General features: G+C 34.0%; 1 protein-coding gene across 11 annotated transcripts in view; it reads left to right on the top strand.

Moving 5' to 3' along the window:
* Window positions 1-24,482, top strand: part of Vps13b (vacuolar protein sorting 13 homolog B) — a 699,658-nt gene that overhangs the window by 234,754 nt on the left and 440,422 nt on the right. Inside the window, exon 20 of one of the 11 annotated variants that reach the window (XR_012446369.1) lies at window positions 15,631-15,805. The exons of 9 other annotated variants lie outside the window; for them this stretch is intronic. Coding sequence is in view for 1 of the 2 variants with exons in the window: in XM_074068917.1 (XP_073925018.1) it covers window positions 2,405-2,463 (59 nt within the window). In the remaining variant the exon portion in view is untranslated. Of the gene's footprint in view, window positions 1-2,404; window positions 2,509-15,630; window positions 15,806-24,482 lie in introns of those variants that run through there. One more of the 11 variants, XM_074068917.1, reaches the window with a different exon arrangement.

Below are 24,482 nucleotides of genomic sequence, written 5' to 3' on the forward strand. Positions count from 1 at the left end.
AATCCTGTTATTGTGGGTAGTGATTGTAACTTTATCTTTCAGCTTTCATCATTACATGCAGTAAATTGCTCTCATGCAGATTATTTAATCATAGATAATTTTTTTGAATTATGTTTGCCAGAAAATTATATATTTCTTGGCTCATGTCCTTGGTCTGGCACAGATTTTTCTCCCTCCTGAGCAGGTTGGATTGGATGATGGCTGATATGACCATATTGCCAGTGCAGTGTGGCCATCTAGTCAGTGTCATTGCTATACAGGTATGCTTGCTCTGTTCAGTTTCTCACTGTCTAGGCTCTTCCCGGTATCCATGATCTTTTCCCAGAGGATCAGAGACCTGATTTGTGAATAGTGTTAATGCTTTTTTTCCAGTAGGTCATCATAGATTCCCTTGTTCAATCTCAATTAACCTATGACCACTTTGGCCCATTGACACAGGACTTATACCATGTGGTATCGGTTTGGTAGAGCAAAGATTTTCTGCAGTAGAATTACTGCTAGAATACCTAACATCATTTTCTAGACCTATAAAGATGAAGTTTCATTTTACACACACACACACACACACACACACAATTAAGTTTTCAAGTTCAGTGAAAATCTGCTTAGGATTTTAACCAAAACTTTGATGAATCTGTATTTTATATGTATAAGAAAAGAACCTGGCAACTGAGTATAGGTTTAAGTAAGTCTCTACAGAGATCAGGCTACCAGGAAGCCCTTCCATGGCACTATCCCAAATTAGTGACCTTCAGAATACTAACCTAAATAAGTAATAATTGTTTTAAGCTATTGAGTTTTGTGTTGGTGTATCACATAGCAAGAGTTAGTTGTTATTGGTATGCGATTTATATTCTGTACCCACTGTTGTCTTTTTAAAAATATAATTTTGTATTAGATTAATAATATGAGGGTGGTTCATTTTGGTAATTTCATACATTACACAGATAAACAAGTTCATTCCCTCCATTAAAGTCACATATCCCCACCCCACCCTACCCCAGCCCCTCTTTCAAATACTGTTTCATCGGTTTCATTATACATTGCCACTCTTCACTCTTTAATATCCTTCTCTTTCTCCCTTTTCCCTAATGTTGATCCTCCGAAGAGCACACCCCTTTCACATTCATGTTCCATTATCATTATCACTGTTATCACCATCATTATCCTGTTAGGTCTAGGTTGCACAAATGAGCAAGAACATGTAATATTTGGCCTTTTGAGCTTGACTTGTGTTAGTAAACATGATGATCTGCAGTGCTATTCTTTTTCCTGCAAATGACATAATTTCATTTTCCTTGAGTAATATTCCATGAGTTATGTGCTACATTTTCTTTATCCATTCATTGGTTGTTGGTTGCCTCAGGTCATTCCACAGTTTAGCTATTGTGACTAGAACTACAATACTCATGGGTATACAGTTATCTCTCTTGTGTATTGAGTTACACTCCTTTAGATACTTGCCTAAGAGTGGTATGGAGAGGTCATGAGGTAGGTCTATTTTTAATTTTTTGAGGAACTGCCGTATTGATTTCCACAGTGGTTGTACTACTTTGCATTCCTACCGATAGTGTGTAAGGGTTTTTTTTTAAATACCCTCATCTTCATCAGCCTTTCTTTCTTTTTTTTTTTTTTTGGCACACATTTCCTTTTATTTGCCATCTTTCTAGTTATTCATCTTAATACGCTCTCCTAAGCAGATTATAGGCAGGTTTTGACTTTATTATCCTATTTCAGTTTTTAATAAATAATTTAGTCCCTTTACATTTATTAATAAAACTATGTTTTATCATGTTCTTTATATCATCATTTAAAATTGTTTTTATTGTTACCTTAAAGAAACTTTTACTATGTGCACAAAATGGGATAAAATACTTGCAATTCACATCATAAAAAAAAACCTAATATATAAAGTGTTTCTATAAATCAACAAGGAAAAGCTCAACTACCTATAAAAATGTTATCAGAGAATATGAACAACAATCCTCAAAAATGGAAATATTCAAGCTGGGGGTGTGGCTTAAATGGTAGAGCACCTGCCTAGCAAGTGTGAAGTCCTGAGTTCAAAACTCAGTACTGTAAGGAAATATAGGCCCCAAAAGTGACCACGTGGAGAGGAGTGATCTGGCCAAGAGATTCTTTATTGCCGGGTGGGAGAGGGAGAGATCAGAGAGCCAAGAGAGGGAGAGAGAGAGGGGCAGGGGCTTAATTCATCAGGCTTTCTTGATGATTGCCAGTATGACTGGGGTGAGATAGAATTTTAGTGTAGTTTTGATTTGCATTTTATTATGGCTAAAGATATTGAATATTCTTTTATGTATTTATTAGCCATTTGAATTTCCTCTGAGAATTGTTTAATTCATTTGTCCATTCCACTTATTAATGGGATCATTTGCTCTTCTAGTGTTTAATTTTTGGAGCTCTTTATATCTTCTGGATATTAATACTTTATCCAACGAATAGCTGGCAAAGGTTGTCTCCCATTCAATGGATTGTCTCTTGATTCTGGTAATTATTATTATTTTTTCTAATTTTTTAAATTCATATGTGCATAGAATGCTTGGGTCATTCTCCCCCCTGCCCCCACCCTCTCCCTTACTACCCACTCGGCCTCCTCCCTCTCCCACCCACCCCGTTGATACCTGGCAGAAACTATTTTGTCCTTATCTCTAATTTTGTTGAAGAGAGAGTATAAGCAATAATTGGAAGGAACAAGGGTTTTTGCTAGTTCAGATAAGGATAGCTATGCAGGGAGTTGATTCACATTAATTTCTTGTGCATGTGTGTTACCTTCTAGGTTAATTCTTTTTGATCTAACCTTTTCTCTAGTTCCTGGTCCCCTTCTCCTATTGGCCTCAGTTGCTTTTAAGGTATCTGCTTTAGTTTCTCTGCGTTAAGGGCAACAAATGCTAACTAATTTTTTAGGTGTCTTACCTATCCTCTCTCCTACCTTGTGTGCTAAAGCTTTTATCATGTGCTCAAAGTCCAATCCCCTTGTTGTGTTTGCCCTTGATCTAATGTCCACATATGAGGGAGAACATACGATTTTTGGTCTTTTGGGCCAGGCTAACCTCACTCAGAATGATGTTCTCCAATTCCATCCATTTACCAGCGAATGATAACATTTTGTTCTTCTTCATGGCTGCATAAAATTCCATTGTGTATAGATACCACATTTTCTTAATACATTCGTCGGTGGTGGGGCATCTTGGCTGTTTCCATAACTTGGCTATTGTGAATAGTGCCGCAATAAACATGGGTGTGCAGGTGCCTCTGGAGTAACCTGTGTCACAGTCTTTTGGGTATATCCCCAAGAGTGGTATTGCTGGATCAAATGGTAGATCAATGTTTAGCTTTTTAAGTAGCCTCCAAATTTTTTTCCAGAGTGGTTGTACTAGTTTACATTCCCACCAGCAGTGTAAGAGGGTTCCTTTTTCCCTCAATCCTCGCCAACACCTGTTGTTGGTGGTGTTCCTAATGATGGCTATTCTAACAGGTGTGAGGTGGAATCTTAGTGTGGTTTTAATTTGCATTTTCTTTATTGCTAGAGATGGTGAGCATTTTTCATGTGTTTTTTGGCCATTTGAATTTCTTCTTTTGAGAAAGTTCTGTTTGCTTCACTTGCCCATTTCTTTATTGATTCATTGGTTTTGGGAGAACTTAGTTTTTTAAGTTCCCTATATATTCTGGTTATCAGTCCTTTGTCTGATGTGTAGCTGGCAAATATTTTCTCCCACTCTGTAGGTGTTCTCTTCAGTTTAGAGACCATTTTTTTTGATGAGCAGAAGCTTTTTAGTTTTATGAAGTCACATTTATGCTATCTTTTAGTTGCTGTGCTGCTGGGGTTCCATTGAGAAAGTTCTTACCTATTCCTACTAACTCCAGAGTATTTCCTATTCTTTCCTGTATCAACTTTAGAGTTTGTGGTCTGATATTATGATCCTTGATCCATTTTGAGTTAATCTTGGTATAGGGTGATATACATGGATCTAGTTTCAGTTTTTGCAGGCTGCTAATCAGTTTTTGTTGAAGAGGCTGCTTTATCTACATCGTATATTTTTAGCACCTTTGTCAAAGACAAGTTGGTTATAGTTGTTTGGCTTCATATCTGGGTCCTCTATTCTGTTCCACTGGTCTTCATGTCTGTTTTTGTGCCAGTACCATGCTGTTTTTATTGTTATTGCTTTGTAATATAGTTTGAAGTCAGTTATTGTGATATCTCCAGCATTGTTCTTTTGACTGAGTATTGCTTTGGCTATTCGTGGCCTCTTGTATTTCCATATAAATTTCACGGTAGTTTTTTCAGTCTCTTTAATGAATGTCATTGGAATTTTGATGGGAATTGCATTAAACATGTAGATTACTTTTGGGAGTATAGACATTTTTACTATGTTGATTCTACCAATCCATGAGCATGGGAGATCTCTCCACTTTCTATAGTGTTCCTCAATCTCTTTCTTCAGAAGTGTATAGTTTTCCTTGTAGAGGTCATTCACATCTTTTGTTAGGTTTACACCTAAGTATTTGATTTTTTTTTGAAGCTATTGCAAATGGAATTGTTTTCATACATTGTTTTTCAGTTTGTCATTGTTAGTGTAGGGTTCTAACTTTATTGTCTTATGCAACTTACGATACGTAGCTTATAACTATGTAACTGTAGTCATTTCACTTTTTCTGTTTGTATTATTTGACTGTATGATTTCACCACTGTGTTTTTCCCCTCAGCCATTATTTAGAATATTTACATTTTAAAACTATTAAAAATAATTCTTTTATGAACATTCATATATTTGTCTTCTTAGATACATGTTCGAGACTTTTAATCAATTTTTGTGGCTAGGTTTTAAGAAACTAGATTTATGAGTTAGGAAATATTTTTTAGAATATGATACAATTTGTCATTGTTCATTTAATCAAGTTTGTATTGACTGAACTGATGCTCTTACCTGTACCACACAATTGTCATTTTATTGTTTTCTGATAGTGGTAAAATTTGGACCATAAGACTTCTTATGTACCTGACATAAAATTTCTCTATTTGGTAAAAAGACCGTTTTATGTTCTTATGTTTTTTAACTTGTTAACAAAATAAACCCTATTTCTAGCTCATGGTTAGCACATGACATTTTTGATTATAGATGAAATCAAGATTGCTAAATAAAGCAATCATGAAAATAAACTTTTCAGTTAACATGCAAAAATTATTTGTTTTACCTCTGCATTGCTAAACTCCATGGACATAAACTAGACAATGCTCTTTTCCCTTTTGAACCATTTGACGTAACTCTCCATTCTAAAAGTCAAATGAGAATTAGGCTTGGCATTAACATTTTTGGACATATCATTTTATGTTCTTGAAATAAAAAATTGTGATCATTGTGATCTATTTCTTATTGTGAGGAACCTCCTAACAAATGTCCTTGTTTTTCAGATATACAGAGTACTTTATTCTTTAGTACTTATTATTTGTGCTTCCTCCTTCCCATAATTCTGATAAAATGTTAATATGTAATAATGTAAATTTTTATGATGCACATGAGATTGAATGAAAGGTGTTTTTTTTTGTAGCTTGAAAACTTTATGCCAAATACCTATCTTTGAATACTATTTTGAGAAAACTTGTAATACTCAGTGGATGCCAATTTTTCGTACCTGAAATGGATTATTTTTTGCCTCTTGAAAAGGAGAACAGAAGTTAATTTTTATGGGACGTGAGATACTTTTCATATTTGAATGTTGCATGCTCTTTTTTACTTTTTGTTACTACTCATAGTAATAATTCCTTGGTGTAGGTGTAATTCAGTATCTTCTGTGAATAACCCTAACACAAATGCAGAATCTGTCATGGAGAAAATGAAATTATAGAATAATAGGTATTAGATAATTAAGTGTCAGATAAAACACAAAATTTGTAGTTAAATTTGAGTTTTAGATAAGTAGCAAACAATGTTTGCGACATCCTTACATTAAAAATGTATTTATTGTCTATCTGAAATTCAAGTTTTACTGAGCATTTGTTCTTTTAATTCCTAAATGTGACAACCCTAAATAATCCAATTTTTTTTAAAAATATAATTGTGGATACCTACTTTTCTATACTTAATGAAAATGCAGTGGATATTTGTGGATACTGTTTCTTGTGAGTAGATGGGAGGAGGGAGTATTTTAAATGCTTGACTTAAGTAACTTCAACATTTTTGTTATAGAGGTAAATGTATGGTAAATAGCAAAAAAAGTATTACAATATCTGATAACTCTCATAAACGTTATGAGGTCCAGTAATTACATAAGTAAATACAAAATTGTAATACGTATCCAGAAGAAATATCCATAAATGCTATGAGATTATACTGTTGGAAGTTTGACTGATTTAGAAGTTCATAGAAGTTTTCTTTTTTTCTCCTCCACCCCTATGGCTAAGGAGAGTGAAGCCAGAACCTTGTACATGCTAACTACATGCTTTACCCACTGTGTTACATTCCCAGGCCCACAGAAAGTCTTGAAGAAGTGAAGTTTAAGTTTAGATGTGAAGGAGTAAATGTGGGTATAAATTAGGCAAAGAGGATAGTTTTTATGACAGACTGAAAATGAGAAGAAATATGGTGAGGAGGAAGAACTCACAGCAGTCAGAGCATCCGGAGGGTTTCTGCTAGGTTAAGCTGCAAAGAAGCACGCTGTTGAAACACATGCTCTCTGTGTAAGATGTCAAGTTTTCTTCCATAAAGCAAGGAGAAACCAATGAAAGGGACCATATGGGTGATGCTAACAGGATCAGTTTGTTGTTTTGAAAAGATCATTTTGGATGCTGTGTAGAGAACTGGTGTGATGGAATGGTGTATGCATGAGTATGTGATTATTGGTAGACCAATACAGAGGACTATATTAGTCTGTGAGGGAGAAATAGGAGTTTAATATTGGTGGAGAGGTTAGAGATGGACAAGAGGAGACAAAGTTATTTAAGAAGTAAAATTTACAAAATTTACTGATGCTAATATATGGCACCACCATGTGAAAAGTATTAAAGATAACATCTGAATTTCTGATTTATACAGTAGATGCAATTAAAATGATAAAGCTAACGAAAAAATTGCCTGAAAGAGGTTATTTTAAACTTATCACCCCCATCCTCCTTTTGGCTGTGTAGGGGTTTAAACTCAGGCCTTTGTGCTTATTAGACAGTTGCTTTACTGTTTGAACCACACCTCTAGCCCAACACTAACCCTTTACTATTACCTTTTTGGCCACCTAGTTCCTGGAGAGAGAGAGAGAGAGAGAGAGAGAGAGAGAGAGAGAGAGAGAGAGAGAGAGAGAGAGAGAGAGAGAGAGAACAAATGGCAATCTGTTTCTGGAATCCTGTTTTAGTCTGGAAAATACTGCCTGAACTTTATAGACTTAGGTCAAACATTGTCTCAAAATGTGACTACCCCCCATGTTAGCAATTTTATTGGTCAAATTTTCTATAAATTTGCCAAGCATTTTATTTATATTTATGTGACATCTTACTTGTACTATTAATAAATTATTAGTATTAGAATTAGATATAATCTAACTAGTATATCACTACACTATTTATATTATTTTTGGCTGCACTGGGGTTTGAAATTAGGTCATTCTGATTCTATCCAGGCATTCTACTGGTTGAACCAAGCTTCAAACCCTTTTTTGCTCTACTTACATCATGTCATATAACTTTTTGCTCATGCTAGTCTGAATTGCATCTTCCTGTTTTCCCACCATATCTGGTTTGGCAGGCATGTTCCACCACACCCAGCTTTTTTCCTTTGAGATGGGGATCTCACAAACTTTACTGGCCCAGGCTCGCCTGGAATCTTGATCCTCCCAATCTCAGCATCCCAAGTAGCTAGGATTAAAGGTATGAGCCACCAGCTCCTGGCTTTATCTGTCTTTCATAAAACATTATGTATTCTTTAATTACTTGCTTAAGTAAGTATTCCCTTTAATAAAAGTGAGTTTTCAAACAAAAATCCTGTATTTTGAATATTCAACAAATTCTCTCCAGAAATGATGGATAATCAGGTAAATAAGTCAACAAATACCTTAATATTTCAAAGGGACAATAGACACATGCATATCATACTGCAAGTCAGTACGGTTAATATTATAAGAGATGAGTGCTCTCTGCAGTATAGATGTAGGCAGTGCTCTCAGGAGAATGGATTTCATTTTATCTTTATAGAGGAGCTCATGTGATATTAACTCATTCCAGAGTAAGTTTATAATTCATCACACTTTTGTTATCTCACATGGACTTTTTAAAAACCATCTTCCTGTGAAATTGTAGCATTCCAATGCATTTATAGAGGAAATGATTAGATGTTAACAAATGGGTCCACTCTATACTATAAAGCTTCTGACATTATTTACATCAACAGATAGACTATAGGCAGTCCTTCCTTAAATGCTTTTCCCCCCAAATTAAAATGAAATATAATTTCAATGTATAAACCTTGACCATTACTCTTGTTACTTGTAGCAGGTATATATTACACAAATGAGATGACCTCATCCATTGTCTTATCTGGAGTTTTATTCTTTATTTTCAGCCTTGGTTTGTTTCTGCAGCCTTTTTACTGAGCACAGGGATCTTTTAGTTCATAATTAGCTTCATAATTTATTAGAAAAGGAGGAGCAATCAGAATGAAGCTAAATTTTAAAAATTAAAGTAAATACATATATGACCAGGAAAATTTGAGCTTTCTCTAACAAGGAAACATAGAATAGCCTTTTATGCTATTGGAGAATGAATTATTTTTTTCTATTAAGAAATTCCAAAAGACAAATTCTAAAAATCTTCAGCAATAACAGCATAAATTTATTAAATGTTTTGCCTTTAGATCTTAAGTTCTAATGAACGAAAGAAAAAAAAGAAACATCCGTTCCGACAGTCACATATTTATGAGTTATGAAAAATAACTGATAAAAAGAGAAAGCCGGGGCTGTCAGAGTGGCTCAAGTGGTAGAGCACCTGCCTAGCAAGCCTAGCAAGTGTGTGGCTGAGTTCAAACCCCTGATCCCCCTCAGGAAAAAAAGAAGAAAAAGCTATTCTATTGACTTTATTTTAAGGAATATTGCATGACAGATGCTTATGTTGTAAAGCTTTTATCCATTTGAAGTTAAAAGAAAAACCTCAGTATTCTAATCTGTTGACAGGGTAAAGCAGTATAAAATGAGAGAATAAAGTATTAATATCAGGCTAATAGAAATTGATTCATCAATTTTAAAGGTAGCCTACCGTAAGTATAAATTGAACTGCTGACTTGATGAGCTACATTCATAGTATAGAAGACAAACTTTCTTTAATATAAAACAAAATGAAAAATTGAATTCAACTCATCACTTGTTTAAGAAAAGATAGCAGATTGAGTGTGGTGGTTTCACACCTGTGATTCTAGTTTAACGGAGAGGGGGATATTGGGAGGATTGCAGTTTGAGGCCATCTCAAATCATTAGCTGGGCATGGTGGCATGTCCCCGTGATCTCATCTATGTGGGATGGTGTATTTAGGAGGATCGCAGTATGAGTCCAGCCCTAGACAAAAGCATGAGACCCTGCCTGAAAAATAACAGAAGCTAAAAAAGGCTAAATAGCATGGCTCAAAAAAAAAAAAAAAAGGTAGCATTCTTGATACTGCTTTTCATCATTTCATTTACATGACCATGAGTGATCTCGAAAGTTTTTTTCCCCCTTAAATGACTGGACATTTTTCTAGACAAGTTCTGGATTCTGTCTACGCACACACATTTCAAGGGGGTCAGTACTTGGGGCCTTTCATTTGCTAGGCAGGTACTCTACTACTTGAGCCATGCCCCCAGCCCTTTTTTAAACTTTAGATTTTTTCAGATAGGGTCTTCTTTTATGCCTGGGCAGGCCTGGACTATGAGCCTCCTATTTACATGTACATATCCCACATAATTGGGATGACAGGTGCATGTTACCATGCCAGCATTTTTTAGTTGAGATAGGGGTGTCAGTGTTTGCCCAGGCTGGTCTCAAACTGTGGTCCTTCCTCTGTCCACCTCCCAAGTAACTAGGATTATGGCATTGAACCACGTTTCCTGATTCTGTATTCTTGGTGAGGACTCTTCACTGATTTTTAGCAATAAAACAATTATGAACTTTAAGAGTACATAGTGTTATTTTGTAATATTATCTTTGATTTTATGTGATTGTTTTTTCATTCTGAAAGGCTTTATTTTTTAGCATATAGGTGTGTTACTTACAATTAAATATGTTTGTATTGATGTTCAGAATTATTAGATCAATGATTAAGAAAATAACCTGCTGTGTTACTCTTATTTCTATGAGAACATAAAATTTGACTTAAGTTACTTCAACTCCCATTTTTGTTTCGTATTTTTAGAACATGCCATAACTACCATAGAACAACATATGTTTAGGGGAATCAAAATAGCAGTGCAGTTTGCTTTTAGAGACTTGGATAATATTGGGAAACATTTGGTTGAAAAATAAGTTACAATTCATTTTTTTTTCTTTTTTGGTGGTATAGGGGTCTAGTGTTTGCAAGCCAGGCACTCTGCTACTTGAGCAACGCCTCCAGCCCTTTCTGTATGGTTGTTTTAGAAAGTGAGTCTCATGTTTATGCAGAGGCCCAACTGTACCATAGTCCTCCTATTTAAGCTTTCTTTGTGGCTGGAATGACAGAAGTATACTATCATACCCTGCTTTTTATTGGTTGAGATGGGATCCTGTGAACTTTTTTGCCAGGGCTGTCCTGAAATGACAATCCTCCTGATTTCTGTCTCTCCAGTTGCTAGGATTACAGGCCTGAGCCAGTGTGCCTACCTCAATTGTCATTGTTAATGTCACTAATATGGCTCTTAGATTAAATCATTATTGTGAGCTTGCTACTCCAGGCATTTTTCTTTTTTAATTTCACATTCTGTGTTTTTTTTTTTTTTTACAACTTTATTAGTATATGTTGGGTTTGTGGGGGGGTCATTGTGACACTAACTTATGTGATTACAGTGTATCTTCAATTCACCCCCTCTGCCATTCTCCCTTATTCCCTGTCACCCCAGTAGTGTTTTTTTGTTTTGTTTTTTGTTTGTGGAGGGGAATATTGGGTTTTGAACTCAGGATCTCATGCTCACGCTTGCTAGGCAGGTGCTCTACCATTTGAACACTTCGCCACCCAAATTTTGTGCTTTCTAAACAACAGAAAAGAAATATTTCAGGATACACAGAAATGAAATTTAAACTAAAATTGGCTACTTCATCAGATTACTAAGAGTGTTTTTAGTTTTCTATATGTTTTTAGTGTGTTCACATGCTAGGAATTTGAGTATCTTTAAATATTTGTTTCAAAACTATGTAAAAATTTGCCTATATTCAGAAAACTTGTCAAAGTTGATTTGTAAGTAGGAATTGCCTATTACAGTTTAGGTTCTTTTTAGAAATTTCTTCTATAGGACAAATCATATTATTTAGAAATCTGTTAGTTGTACAAAGGTCTTTTTGTTGTTTGTATCCAGAATTAAAGTTCTTAAAGTACCAAGAATGCAAGCAAAGTCAGTAGTCTTGAAACAGAAATCCAACTTTGATTTGAACAGTGTTCACAGTGTTTAGTAAGCTAGGCAGAGAAAAAGAAGGGGGAGAAAGAGAACGGGAGAGTAAGTGGTGGAAGAGTGCTAGCTATGATTCTTAGAAGCAGAGGTCCTGAAAGAGGTCACAGAGTTTTACATTCATTGCTGTTGTTTGTTGGAGGGTCTTATTTCCCTTACATATTTGGGCACTGGGAAAATGTTAAGAACTAGTGGATCACTTAAACTCTAATTAGTGTCTCTGGTTCCAGACTTGCTCTGCTGTATTTTTTGCATCTCACAGCAATTTTCCCTCTTTAATTCCCCTATTAAATCCCAACTGCTTTTCTTAGTTTGAGAATCTTCTGCCTATTTGAACTCATCTATTTTTTCTACAACTGGTAATCACAATCTGCAAAACTTTATGTTTGATTTTTCTCTGGACCTAGAGAATGTTACAGTTGGTATTCACCCTGAGGGTTTGATGAATCTCATTTTAGGCCACATCTAAATCACAGCAGTGGTCTACCCAGATGTTTTGAGAGGATATTAGCACCACCTTGTGGTGCCTCCTGTACTCTGCCATTATTATACAGATACTGTTAATCAGGAAAGGAAAAGTAGGGAAGAGCTCAATTAAAAACTTATATTTTGAAAGCATATGCAAGTTTTGATCTTTGGATACTTGTTATTATTGAATACTTAATATTTCCATAGATTTAAAATTTAAAGTCTTGCTTATTGTGATTATTTAAATGCTTCAGCTTTTTAGTTATACTTACTAAGATAGCTTTTTCCTTTCTTTTACAAAAAAGTTTTTTTGATGCTGGGATTGAATCCAGGTCTTCATGAATGTTAGGCAAGTATTCTACCATTGAACTACACCCTCGGGTGTCCCAGATATCTTTTTAAAGTATAGAAATAGTATTTCAGACTATTCTAGTAAGTATTAGTTTGTTTTGCTCTAAATTATATAAGGTTATTATAAAATCAGTCATTTAATCTTAAAATTATTTTAGTAATTAACATGTAAGTATGGTATAGTTATTGAATTTTTGTCTTGACTAGTATTGTAAAAATGCATAAATTGATTTAAAACATAGGTCTTGGTCAGCTTTCTTAAAATACTTTTAGTATTTAACAGATTTTTATAATCATAAAATAACTGATTTTAAAAGTCACTTTTTATAAAAGTCAAGATATTAATTTTTTCCAAGGTTTTATGTTATACTTTTATATTTTTGACATTTGGTTCCTTTATATTATTCTCCATTAGAGTACTTTCAGATACTTCTAATTTGGCTTGAAATCAAAATATCCTATTCAAGATTGTTCTGTGTAATTTTTTAAAACAGCAATATTAGTTAATATTAGGCTATTAACTCTAGGAAGTACAAGTAGTATAGGCATCATAATGGAAGATACTCTATTTTTAATATTTTAAAGGAAAAATATACTAAATGAGTCCTTTGCGTAATTAAAGCATCCACAAGTGTCTTAAAAGAAATTCAAGCTTCCAGTTTACTGTATTTGTCTACCTTGAATATTCATGATAAAATTAAAGAACAACTGAAATGTAGACTTAAATAGAAGTAAGTCTAGTTCAATATATGAGGCAAACACATAGTAGTTATACAGTTAGTAGTGTTCCCATCCTAACTGAAAGCGATGGCCACTAGATTATGAATCATCGTGCAGCAAAAATCATGAATTACTTGATAACAGAGAAACCACTGTTTTTTCCTGCTGAAAACATTAAATTATAAACTTGAAGATGTCTTAATTTGTGTAACTTTATGTTGTTTTCAGATTATTCATGAATATATACCATCTTGAGTATGCTTTGCTGCCACAAATAAAAGGTGGCAAAGATAGTCTTTTACATAACTGAGAAAAATTGTGAGTTTTTCATTCATTCAGTGAGTGGTACCACTGAATGAAGCAAAGTGATTAACAGTGGGAACCAATTTTAATAGACAGAGTAAATGCTAAGGTTTTTTTTTTTTTTGTATCCCTTCCTCTGAAGGTGATGATCTTGATTTCTATAAATAGTATGTTTACTCTTGTATCATTATACATATCATTATGGGAAATTACTCTCTTTTGAGGGAACTCACTCTTAATTCTTTTGTTCTCTATTTTCTTATACCAGGCAGTCGTGCTTATGCTCACAGGCTTTGGGAGAAATAGTATTGGGATTGGCTTGCTGGCTTTGGCAAATTTCAACAAGTTACCATTTCCCACTAATCCTTAGTTTACTCATCTGTAAAATGAAGATGATAATACCTGGCATGTAACGGTCAGCACCTAGTCAATAATGGCTATTATCACCAGAAGAGAACTTTAGAGGCATGTTCCCAGAGTTCTATTGGAAAGTTCACTATACATTCAGCTATATTATTGAGGAATTGGTAGGCATTCATTCTCTCACAGTATTTAGGCAAAAAACCCATACATTTTCTTGTATCGGGTTGAGATTTCTTTCTTTTTTTTTTTTTTTACAATAACTAGATAATAAATCTTTTAGGTTTTTGTGGTTTCGGTTACAACTACTCAACTATGCTGTTTTACGTGATCGGCAGCCACAGGTCCTATGTAAATGAATGAATGTGGCAGCATTGTAAAAAATTTTATCTCTAGACATTAATTTGAACCTGCTATGATTTTCACAAGTTATACAGTTTTATTATTTTGCTTATTTTCATCTATTTAAAAAATGTAAAAATTATTCCGAATTTGTAATCTCTATAAAAATTGATGGTAAACCGATTTTGTCTTGTAAGTTATGGTTTGCTGTTCCTTTTCTCAGAGTTAAACCATGTGAAATTAAGAGAGCAAAAAATACAAGTGAGCATCAGAGAACGTATCTCCATTAATACAGAATAACAGAAATGTGCTTCTGGTGCATTTTGATTAAGATAATTTTTATGAAAAAATGTCATCTGAAATTTGTCATCTTGGTTCTTTAGGTTATTAGACAAATTAGTTTCCCACCTTGGTAGTGGATGACTATTGTGTAGAATTATTCTACCCAGTTACCAGCAGTTGGGATAGTATAGTTCTCTGCCAACTGTCATAAAGACATAAGTAAATGGAGAAAATGTGTGCTGTTTGGTATGGCTCCCTTTAGGCATATACGTAGAAGCCAGTATCCTCAAGGACCTCCTTACAAAGGCTACCTTCTTATGTAAAATATACCCTTCCATTCCCTATCATTTTAACCCTACCAGGTTTTCATTTTTTGAATGTGCTTATCAGAGCACTGACTCCCCCTTCCCCCCTGCCGCCATGACACTGAAACTTTCTTCATGACTCCTATATATATGTTTCTGAGGATTGGTTACCTTAGCTGTGTAATTAAATAAACTTTTGGTGCAGGTACATGACACCTGTAGTCATAGGAAATCTAAACACACAACTGTTCTTAAGTCTCTATATAATTTCATCAAATTAACAGAGCTTTTAGAGAAAATAGGGTTAGAAGCAGTTACCATTCAAAACATATGGAACTTTATAACCAGGGTACTAATAAAACAAAAATAATAATGTAGTAAAAAAAATACCACCATCATATTTTCTCTGGTGATCCTAACTAGCATCATTGTTAGTATCTATCATATAGTTCTGCAATCCATAATTTGTTTGAGGTGTAGATTCTTGAGGGTTTTAAGAGTGATCACTTTCAACAGATAAAAAAATACGAACCAGTGTGTAACTTTTTTTTTTTATCACTTCGCCTTAAAACATCTTAGCATCTTATTCATCTGCACTCTGTCAGCTTAACATGTTTAAATGCAGTGATTTTTTTTTCATTGTTGTGCTGGGTGGGCATTTGTAAATGTACATTGTGGCATTTACAAAAGTTCTTACAATGTATCAAATATAGCATATTTGAATTCACCCCCTCTACCATTCTCCTTTATTTCTTCTTCCCCCCAACCCCCGGAAGAGGTCAACAGGTATAATTTTTTCATGTGTATGCATGTGTACATAGTATTTGTTCTAATTAGTCACTACTTTCATGAAAGGAAAGCTTTTCTGTGGGATTTATTTTTACGCTTTTTCCTAGGATCATCATATATTGCAAAGGATTTCTTCTCTTCAGTTGTGATAAAGCTGTTAGCTTCAATATATGCTGAGAAAAATTGCATCGGATCCAGTAACATTTGGGTTATAAATATCAACTGACCATGTTGCCCTATGTACCTGTTCAGCTAACTTGACTTGAAGAAATATGACTTCTGGTATAAAATTTTGTTTAAATTTAGGCTTTTAGCTCAAAATAAATAGATATTGAATTGTATTTTATTCTGATTCCAAAATAGAAAATGCTATCAGTTTTTTTTAAAGAAAAACTTTATTATAATAAACATCATGGCCTATTGCTTAGTGTTAGAAGACAGAAAATGATATGAATGGAGGTAAAGCTAAGGAAAGACATGAACTAAAATGACTTCCAGTAAAAGTTGGTAGAAAAGGGAAGAAATAAGATTTAGCACTTAAGGGATGCAGCGAGAAGAGTATATTTTCCTGAATTACATATTTTATAGACAGCCATTAGTGCATACTAGAGGAGAGAGAACTTTTTTGTGGAGGATTTTAGAACAAAGGTTATAAGTGCATATTATTGTAGCCAAATAGACCCAATTTTGAATCCTATTCTCTGAGCTTATTAGCTTTTTTGATCTTAGACATGTTACTTTGTTTTTCTGTGGACCCGTTTTAATATCCATAAAGGCTTTGAGTATAATTCACTTCCTTGAATTGTTTTTAAAAGTAATGAGATAAAGCCCTGAAGTATTTAGAGTAGTACCTAGCATATTAAATGTGCTGTTATTCTTGTTTTGCAACCTGAAGGAAGATCATAAGGACCACTACTCTTAAAACCTCTACTCCTTCCCCATTTTTTGCATTTAGATATAGTGATAACAACAGCTATTTAAGGTGTGATCATTATGTCCCAGGCAACAGCTCTTTGGGGTCAGAAAAACACATAGTATCTATAGCTTGTTCCACTGTTAATTTCATGACCACTACCCTAAAAGTTATTGGTAAGCATCCTCTGTTTCCCTAATTCACCCTGCCTACTCAAAGTATGTTCACTTTGGAGCAGAGAATCTGAGCATCTTGTTAGAAATGTACTATCTAAAGCTACACTTCAGAATGCTAGAATCACAAGCTGCATTTTAGTAAGATTTCCCTGTTGATTCATATGTGCATTTAAGTTTGAAAAGTAGTGGCCTAAATCACTTTTTCTCACTTTATTTTCTCTTCAGACCTTCACTCATCCTTATCTTTAAGTTCTTTCAAACCCATTTCATGGATGATAGTCTTGCTTCTTACTTCTCTGAAAACACTTAAGCAATGAGAAGACATCCTAATATACTCACACAAACACCATTCATTGTCCCAGTGTTCTGCCTTCCTAATTGTTCCTTTAGATGGAACTGCCATGCATCTGCTTAAACATTGTATCCCATCTCTTCTATCTACTCAAGGACATCACTCCAGTAAATCTGTACTTACCCTTTTGTATCATCTGTGTTTCTGTCTCTTCTGGGTCATTCCTTGGAGCTATAAGTTTGCTGTATTTTTCTCCTGTCTCAAAAAACCAAATCTCACTCTCCCCTCAATAGGTACTCCCACATTTCTTTACTCTGTTTGCTTAAAAACTTCTCAAAAGAATTATCTATTCTCATGTCTCCATCTCTTTTATGTCTGAACAAATTGTAACCAGTCTTTTGCTCCCTTATTCTGTTGAAATTGCTCTTGTCCAAGTTACAAAGGACCTAAATGTATTCAATTTGTAGTTCTCTGTCCTAATTTTGTCTGTATGACAGCAGTAATTGACAAAGTTGATCTTTTCTCTTCTTTGAAACCCTCTTCTATTTGCTTTTTCTCATGACTTTCCCTCTACATGTCTGGGTAATTCTCAGTCTTTTGGTGGTACTGGCATTTGAACTTGGTGCCTTGCACTTTTAGGCATGCCCTCTACCATTTGAGACATGCCTCTAGCTTTAGTTGTTTTTCAGGCAAGGTCTTGTGCCTTTTGCTTGGGCCAGCCTTGGACTGTGATTTGCCTACCTGTTCCCCCCATGTAGCTGGGATTACAGATGTGAGCCACCACTATATACTACTGTTTCTGTCCTGGTTTGTGACACTATCACATTTCGTTGAATTATATTCCCTGTCTTTCATCCTCACATCCCCCTCATGTGCCCCCCCCCATGCCTCATTCTCATGCTCAGTGTACCAGTTAGAGTGATCCTCTCAAAAGGAGTGATACTCTTATCACTCCTTTGCTCAAAGCCACCCAGTGGCTCCATGTTTTGCCTCAGGTACAAGTTAGAGTCTTCTTTTTTTTTTTTTTTTTGAGGAAGGTTTTATTTTATTTTTCTTTATTCATTTACTTATATGTGCATACATTGTTTGGGCCATTTCTCCTCCTGCTCCTAGCCCTCTCTCCTCTCCCCCAACTCCCTTGCTACAGGCAGAACATGTACTGCCCTTTTCTCCAATTTTGTTGAGTGGACATAAACACTAATAAGAAAGACATAGCGTTTTTGCTGGTTGGGATAAGGATAAGCTAGAGTCTTTACAATTTTCTTCATGACTCTATAATGGTCACTTTGTGTTTCTGGCATAGACAATTTTACTGAAATATCAAATAATTTTAAATTTTTTTCTAAGTAATGTTTGATACTGTCAACTTAACAGGATAGACCTAAAATCAAAAGCTCAATCATTACCTAAGTATGTTATATTTGGAAAATGCTAGTATATAGATGTGTATTTTGTCCCCAAGGATTGTTGTTTCAAGTCAGAGTGGTAAAGATTATTTTATTTTAGATAAAATAATTTTTCCATAAAATAAAATTGTTTTGTTTTTTCTCAAGTAGAAAAATTTAAATTCAAGATTCATGAAGGAACCATGTATCTAATAACACTCATTTAAAAATTTATCAGCATATAATAGTTGTACACAGGGGATACATTGTGACATTTACATATGTACTTAAAATATATATTAATTAGATTCACCCACTCCATTGTTCTCCTTCACCCCCTTCCTCCCCTTCCAGAACGATTTCAACAGTTGTCAAAATACATCATCATATCACCCCCCTTTACTCTCTCCTTTTGCCCTCCCCCTTTTTTTGCCCTCCCTCTTCCCATTGGTATCCACCCCCAGACAGGATAGAAATAGCAATCATTTGTAACTGTGTTGCAGAGGGTGAGCTGCTCAATTTCGAGTGCTCTTTAGAAAATTCTAAGAAGATAAATGTTTTATTGTACTCAATGACTGTGTTTACTAAGTTCCTTTAAAAAAATTACACAAAGAAAAAATTTAAGTAGAAAGTACACATTAGTATAAGTGAATACCTGTATATTCTTAGTCTGAATAATTGTTAACATTTTACCTTGTGTTTCATCAATTTATGTTTGCTTAGCTGTCTTAGAGGAAATTGTATACATCATGACATTTCAACTGTAAGTACTTGTATGCATATTATATTAAGCATGATATTTCTCATTTAATAATTCTATTGTATTAGACAAAGTCAATATTATATTTATCATCTCATACCCACTCCATATTGAAATGTTTCTCCTTCTCCTCAAAATGTCATTTAAAGCCTATTTATTTAAACTAAGATCAAATCAAGGAATCAAGAATCATCTCTTGAGTATTGGAGGGATTCATCTTCTGGATTTGTTTAATTTTATCCTGATTGTGTTTAATCTGTTCCTCTCTCTGTTCCTCTTATTCCGTTTATTTGCTATAAATTAGAATTAAGATCTAAAGGCAAGAATAAATTCAAGTTAAAGTTTTCTCCTTAGAATACTGTATAGGTGATGCTGTGTACTTAATATTACATCCTCTGTGCTGGTACATGTGTTTGGTTATTCATCTATTCATGTTAATATTATTGCTAACATAAGAATACATTTTAACATTACATTTTAAGATTTTTTTTTGCTTTAAAATCTGCATGTAATCTTATGGGTATGTGGTTTGAATGTGAAATTCAGCACTGACTTTTCACAAATGGTATTATCCATTATTATCTTTCCCTAAATAATTTCATTAGGACATTTATCTTTCATTGAATTATTGTCATTTTTAAAAATGGTGTTATTGTCTAGAAATATGTAGGCATCAAAGCAGCCAGACTCACATTTACCATTCTGAAAATTTGTTAGACTTTATTTCCATTATCCACCTTTTCAGCAACTTTATCCTTCTTAGCTTCTGTCTTAGTGATAGTAGACAGACTCTCTCCTCATCATTATTTTGGTTTCCTATTATATAAACCCAGGATAAATGTGCTCAATTTTAACTTTTATATTGTCTTTAACATGAATTCCTAGATTCTGTCAGTTCTGCCTGTAGTAATAAAAATTTCTTTCAATTATTGCAGTATCACTCCAACATTTCTAACTGAATGCTTCCGTGGGTGCATGACTTCTAGTAATCACTCAAAAGATAATTGCTATTCTTATTCCTGTCACACTATAACCTGTGTACACTCATGTTTAGCGTACTGTAATAGGATCTGTTTCTTCCTCTTTGGTCCTCTAGTTTTCTTTTGTTCCAATCAGTTCTACATGCAGTATGGTTAAGTAATTGAGTGCTTGAAAATTTTAAGACTCAGTTTATTCTTTGTTCTTTGGAGAATAGTAATATCCTTTGGTAATTACTGTATTTGTTGACACCCTCTATAAAACCTCCTTGAATGACTGTTTTATTGATTTCTGTTTCTAGTCTCTAGTATTATACTTGGCTCACAGGAGGTACAAGTTAAAGAGTTTAATCAGTCAGCATAGGATTTAAATGAGAACATTTGAGTCTTGAGCCAAATCACAACTTCTCTATACTTATATCATCAAAGGAAAATGTCATAAATAATACTTATCTTAGCTTTCTCAAAGATTGTTGTGGAAAGGTAAATGCAAATACACATTTACCCAACTTTTGATTATTGTACATTACTGTGCATGTGCTATCATACACTATTCTGTTAATAGGTGTAGATACTTTCACTTTTATGTGGTTGGTTCTTTCTTCATGAGCTACATGATGCTAAAGTACTATCTGAGTTTTATCCCTGTTTTTTCATGGAGAAAACTCAGACTTAACACAGAAAGAAAATGACTACCCTAAAATTCAAACACAGATTCTTTTATTTTTTTATTTTTTATTTATTTATTTTTTTAATACTGCCCAGATAAAATGATTTTATTTTTTTTTCTTTTATTATTTTTATGTGCATACAAGGCTTGGGTCATTTCTCCCCCCTGCCCCCACCCCCTCCCTTACCACCCACTCCTCCCCCTCCTTCTCCTCCCCACCCCCTCAATACCCAGCAGAAACTGTTTTGCCCTTATTTCTAATTTTGTGGTAGAGAGAGTATAAGCCATAATAGGAAGGAACAAGGGTTTTTGCTAGTTGAGATAAGGATGGCTATACGGGGAGTTGACTCACATTAATTTCCTGTGCGTGTGTGTTACCTTCTAGGTTAATTCTTTTTGATCTCACCTTTTCTCTAGTTCCTGGTCCTAGGGAAAACTTTTAAACTAAGAAAACGTGGGGGCTTTATCATACTGACTGAATTAAAGGCATTTATAAGCCACTGACATATTTATTTACATATTGTCCCTGACTGCATTTGTACTCAAACAGCAGAAGTAGCAGCTGCTACAGAGGTTACATGGTCCATAAGCCTAGTATTTACTGTGTGACCCTTTACAAAAAAGTCTGCTGGTGCCTGGTAACACATGCTGATAGGAGTTTAAATAAATTTAACAGTTTTAGCTATAAATTTGGAGTTAACTGCTTTATACACACGAACATACATTTCTGTATACGAGGCTTTGAGTATTCCAAGTTCAGATTAACCTTGTTGAAATGCCTGTGAAGAATTCATCTCATCCCACTCTGTGGAAGATTAAACTGTTGTGCTTTGGCACTATACTGGCAGTACCTGACACACTGCATGAGTGGGTATGGGAGATAATTAATAATTATTAATTAGTTGTTGACTTGTCAGGGGTTATGGACATTGATTATTATTCACTTGGGAGTAGGGAACTTTTTAAATGAAATTAGAATCTCTTCTAATGCCTACTGGAGAGAACAGAAAAATTCTCAATAATGAAAATCTTATGTTTTGAAAGAAGGGGACTGAGTAGACCGAGTACTTCATGTTAGTGATGTTACTTTTTATTTTTATTTGTAAATGGAAATATGTCTTCTTACAGGAATTTTAGAAGATTTTAGAACATCTTTTTTTTAATTAAGGAGCTTTTGAATTGGAAGATTTAAAAATTGTTCACAAAGGGGTCTTAGCAACTATACATGTTCAAAAAGACAACATTTGTACAACAACGTTTTAGAGGTATGTGTGCTGACATATAGCTGTGATCCCAGCTACCATGGAAGTTGAGGTGAGAGAATCTTGAGTTTGGGGCCAACCTGGGCTACAAAGTGAATTCAAAGCAAGCCTGCCTAATAGCAGGCTTAAGGCCAAGCATGGTGACTCACTCCTGCAATCCAAGTCACATGGAAGGCAGAGAAAGGAAAACTGTAGTTTGAGGCCAGCACGAGCAAAAATCCAGGGAGGCTTCTCTCAAAAATCAGTTGGACATAAGGAAGTAATCCCAGCTATGTGTGAGGGTAGGTAGGAAGACTGTGATCCAAGGTAAGCTGGAAAAAAAAAGTTTGAAATCTTATTAAAAAATAACTAATGTAAAAGGGCTTGAGGCATAGCTCAATTGGTAAAGTACCTGTATACCAAGTGCAAGACTCTGAGTTCAAAACCCCAATGCTACCAAAACAAAGACTGTGTTTCAAAACAAAACAAAACAAAACAAAAACTATCTGAAAGTTTACCAATTTATAGACAATACAGTTTTAAAAGGATAAACTCAAACACTGAGAAGAGGGTAGTATAACTGATAGCATAACAGAGGCTTCAGCTTACAAGCCTTGGGCCAGCCACCTGTTTTTACATTAAAAGAAATAACTTGACTAGAATATTGTTGTTGAATGAGGGTAGTATCTTAGAAGTAGCATTGTTAGAAAGCTATCTGATAATCGATCCTAAATCTTAGATGAAGTGAGAGATGATATTAAATGTCAGAAAATACTTGCTTGTCTGATCTTGTTCAAGAAAACACTTTTTTAATTTCATAGTTAAGATTTATTATTAATAAAAATTTTACTACGAACAATTCTATAATTAAACCAAAATGTATTCTCTCTTACCTACTTAGTCTTTTAAATATTATGATTTTGGAAGTCATTTCTGACATCTTTTGGAATACGAAATTTTGAAACTGTAGAGACCATCTAATGTGGTGACGCCAAAGATTTATTTGAGCTCATTTCAAAAAACATGAAACCACTTATTAGACTATCTGCTTTAACCTATAAAAAGAAATACATACATATGATGTTTCACTGTGTACTTAAAATTTCAGCCAGATGTGGGTAATTTCATAGTAGCAAGATTAAACTGCTAAATCAATACATTATAAATTAAGTATTTAGAATTAAACTTGGTCAGCACTTATCAGCATTAGCTATAAAATATTTTATGTAAGCTTAGATACTGCTTATGCTAAATTGTACATCATTCATATTTTGTGTATCATTAAGAAGGTAACATGTTAATATCAGATACATGTTGGAGTTTTAGGACTATTTATAAAAGATGCAGAAACATTTGTAGTTAAAACTATCATGGTATTGGCAATGGAAAATATTTTCTTGAGGAATATGAGCTCATTGGTAATAAGTTTTATAATGATTTTGTGTTAGTTTATAATGTGTATTTTGATTGCATTTTCCTCTACAATTACATCAAATGATTTGTTTTGTTGTTTTTATGCATATGCTATTTAACTGAGTTGTATCACTAGCCTGTCCAACAAGTTTAAATTGAGGAATTAGTTTTAAAAATTATTTTTTAGTTATGAAAACCTAGATTTGCTTATACTTGGTACAGGATCACTCAAATAGGGATGCTGAATAATGACAATCAGAGTAAGAAGCAGTTACAAATTGAAAAATAGTAGATTTTTATGAAATCTGATAAAAATAGTTTTTACTTGTGGGAATGCAAGTATTGCTTTTATTCTATATGAAATATAGTTTTAAATTGATCAGGAATATATTTATGGTCTACTGGTTTTAGAATATAAACAATAAAGTAATGTATTATTTAAAACTCACATCCAAATTTTTTTGGGGGTGGTACTGGGGTTTGTAATGAGGACGTCATACTTGCTAGGCAGACACTCTACCACTTCAGCTACTCCTCCAGCCCTCTTAAAATCGTAAAGTGAAATATTTCTTTTTTGTATATAACATGGCTCATATACTCACAGATTTTTCTCCATAGAATATCAGTTGTATACTCACCCATCTATACTTAGATGTAGTCCCATTTTGTATTTTAATATGTATGTATGAATATATTTTATGGTTAAGTATGCTTATATACATGCAATACCTAAAATTTCTGTACATTACATTTTATATGCATACTTTCCTCTTTTAACTATTTTGCACTTATATTTGAGTCATTACATATGGTTCTCCTTCATTGTTTGATAACTGAATGTGTACCATTCACATAATCATAATCATAATCATATTTTATGATATAAATTAATGTTACTTGCATGTTTATTAATTGTAAATAATACTATAAATGAATATCTTTGCATATACCTTTGATAGCATCTACATGTGTTGATGTAGGATTCCTAAAACGGAAATAGTTGGATTAATGGGACTATACACTTAAAATTTTTATAGTTGATCCCCAAATGGCCTTTAGAAAGTCTTTAACAGGGGCTCAAGGATGGCAAATACTTGCCAGATTCTTGTGTCTCCACAAACCTGAAGCAAAC

This window comes from Castor canadensis, chromosome 3, assembly GCF_047511655.1.
Source record: "Castor canadensis chromosome 3, mCasCan1.hap1v2, whole genome shotgun sequence".
Lineage (NCBI taxonomy): Eukaryota > Metazoa > Chordata > Mammalia > Rodentia > Castoridae > Castor > Castor canadensis.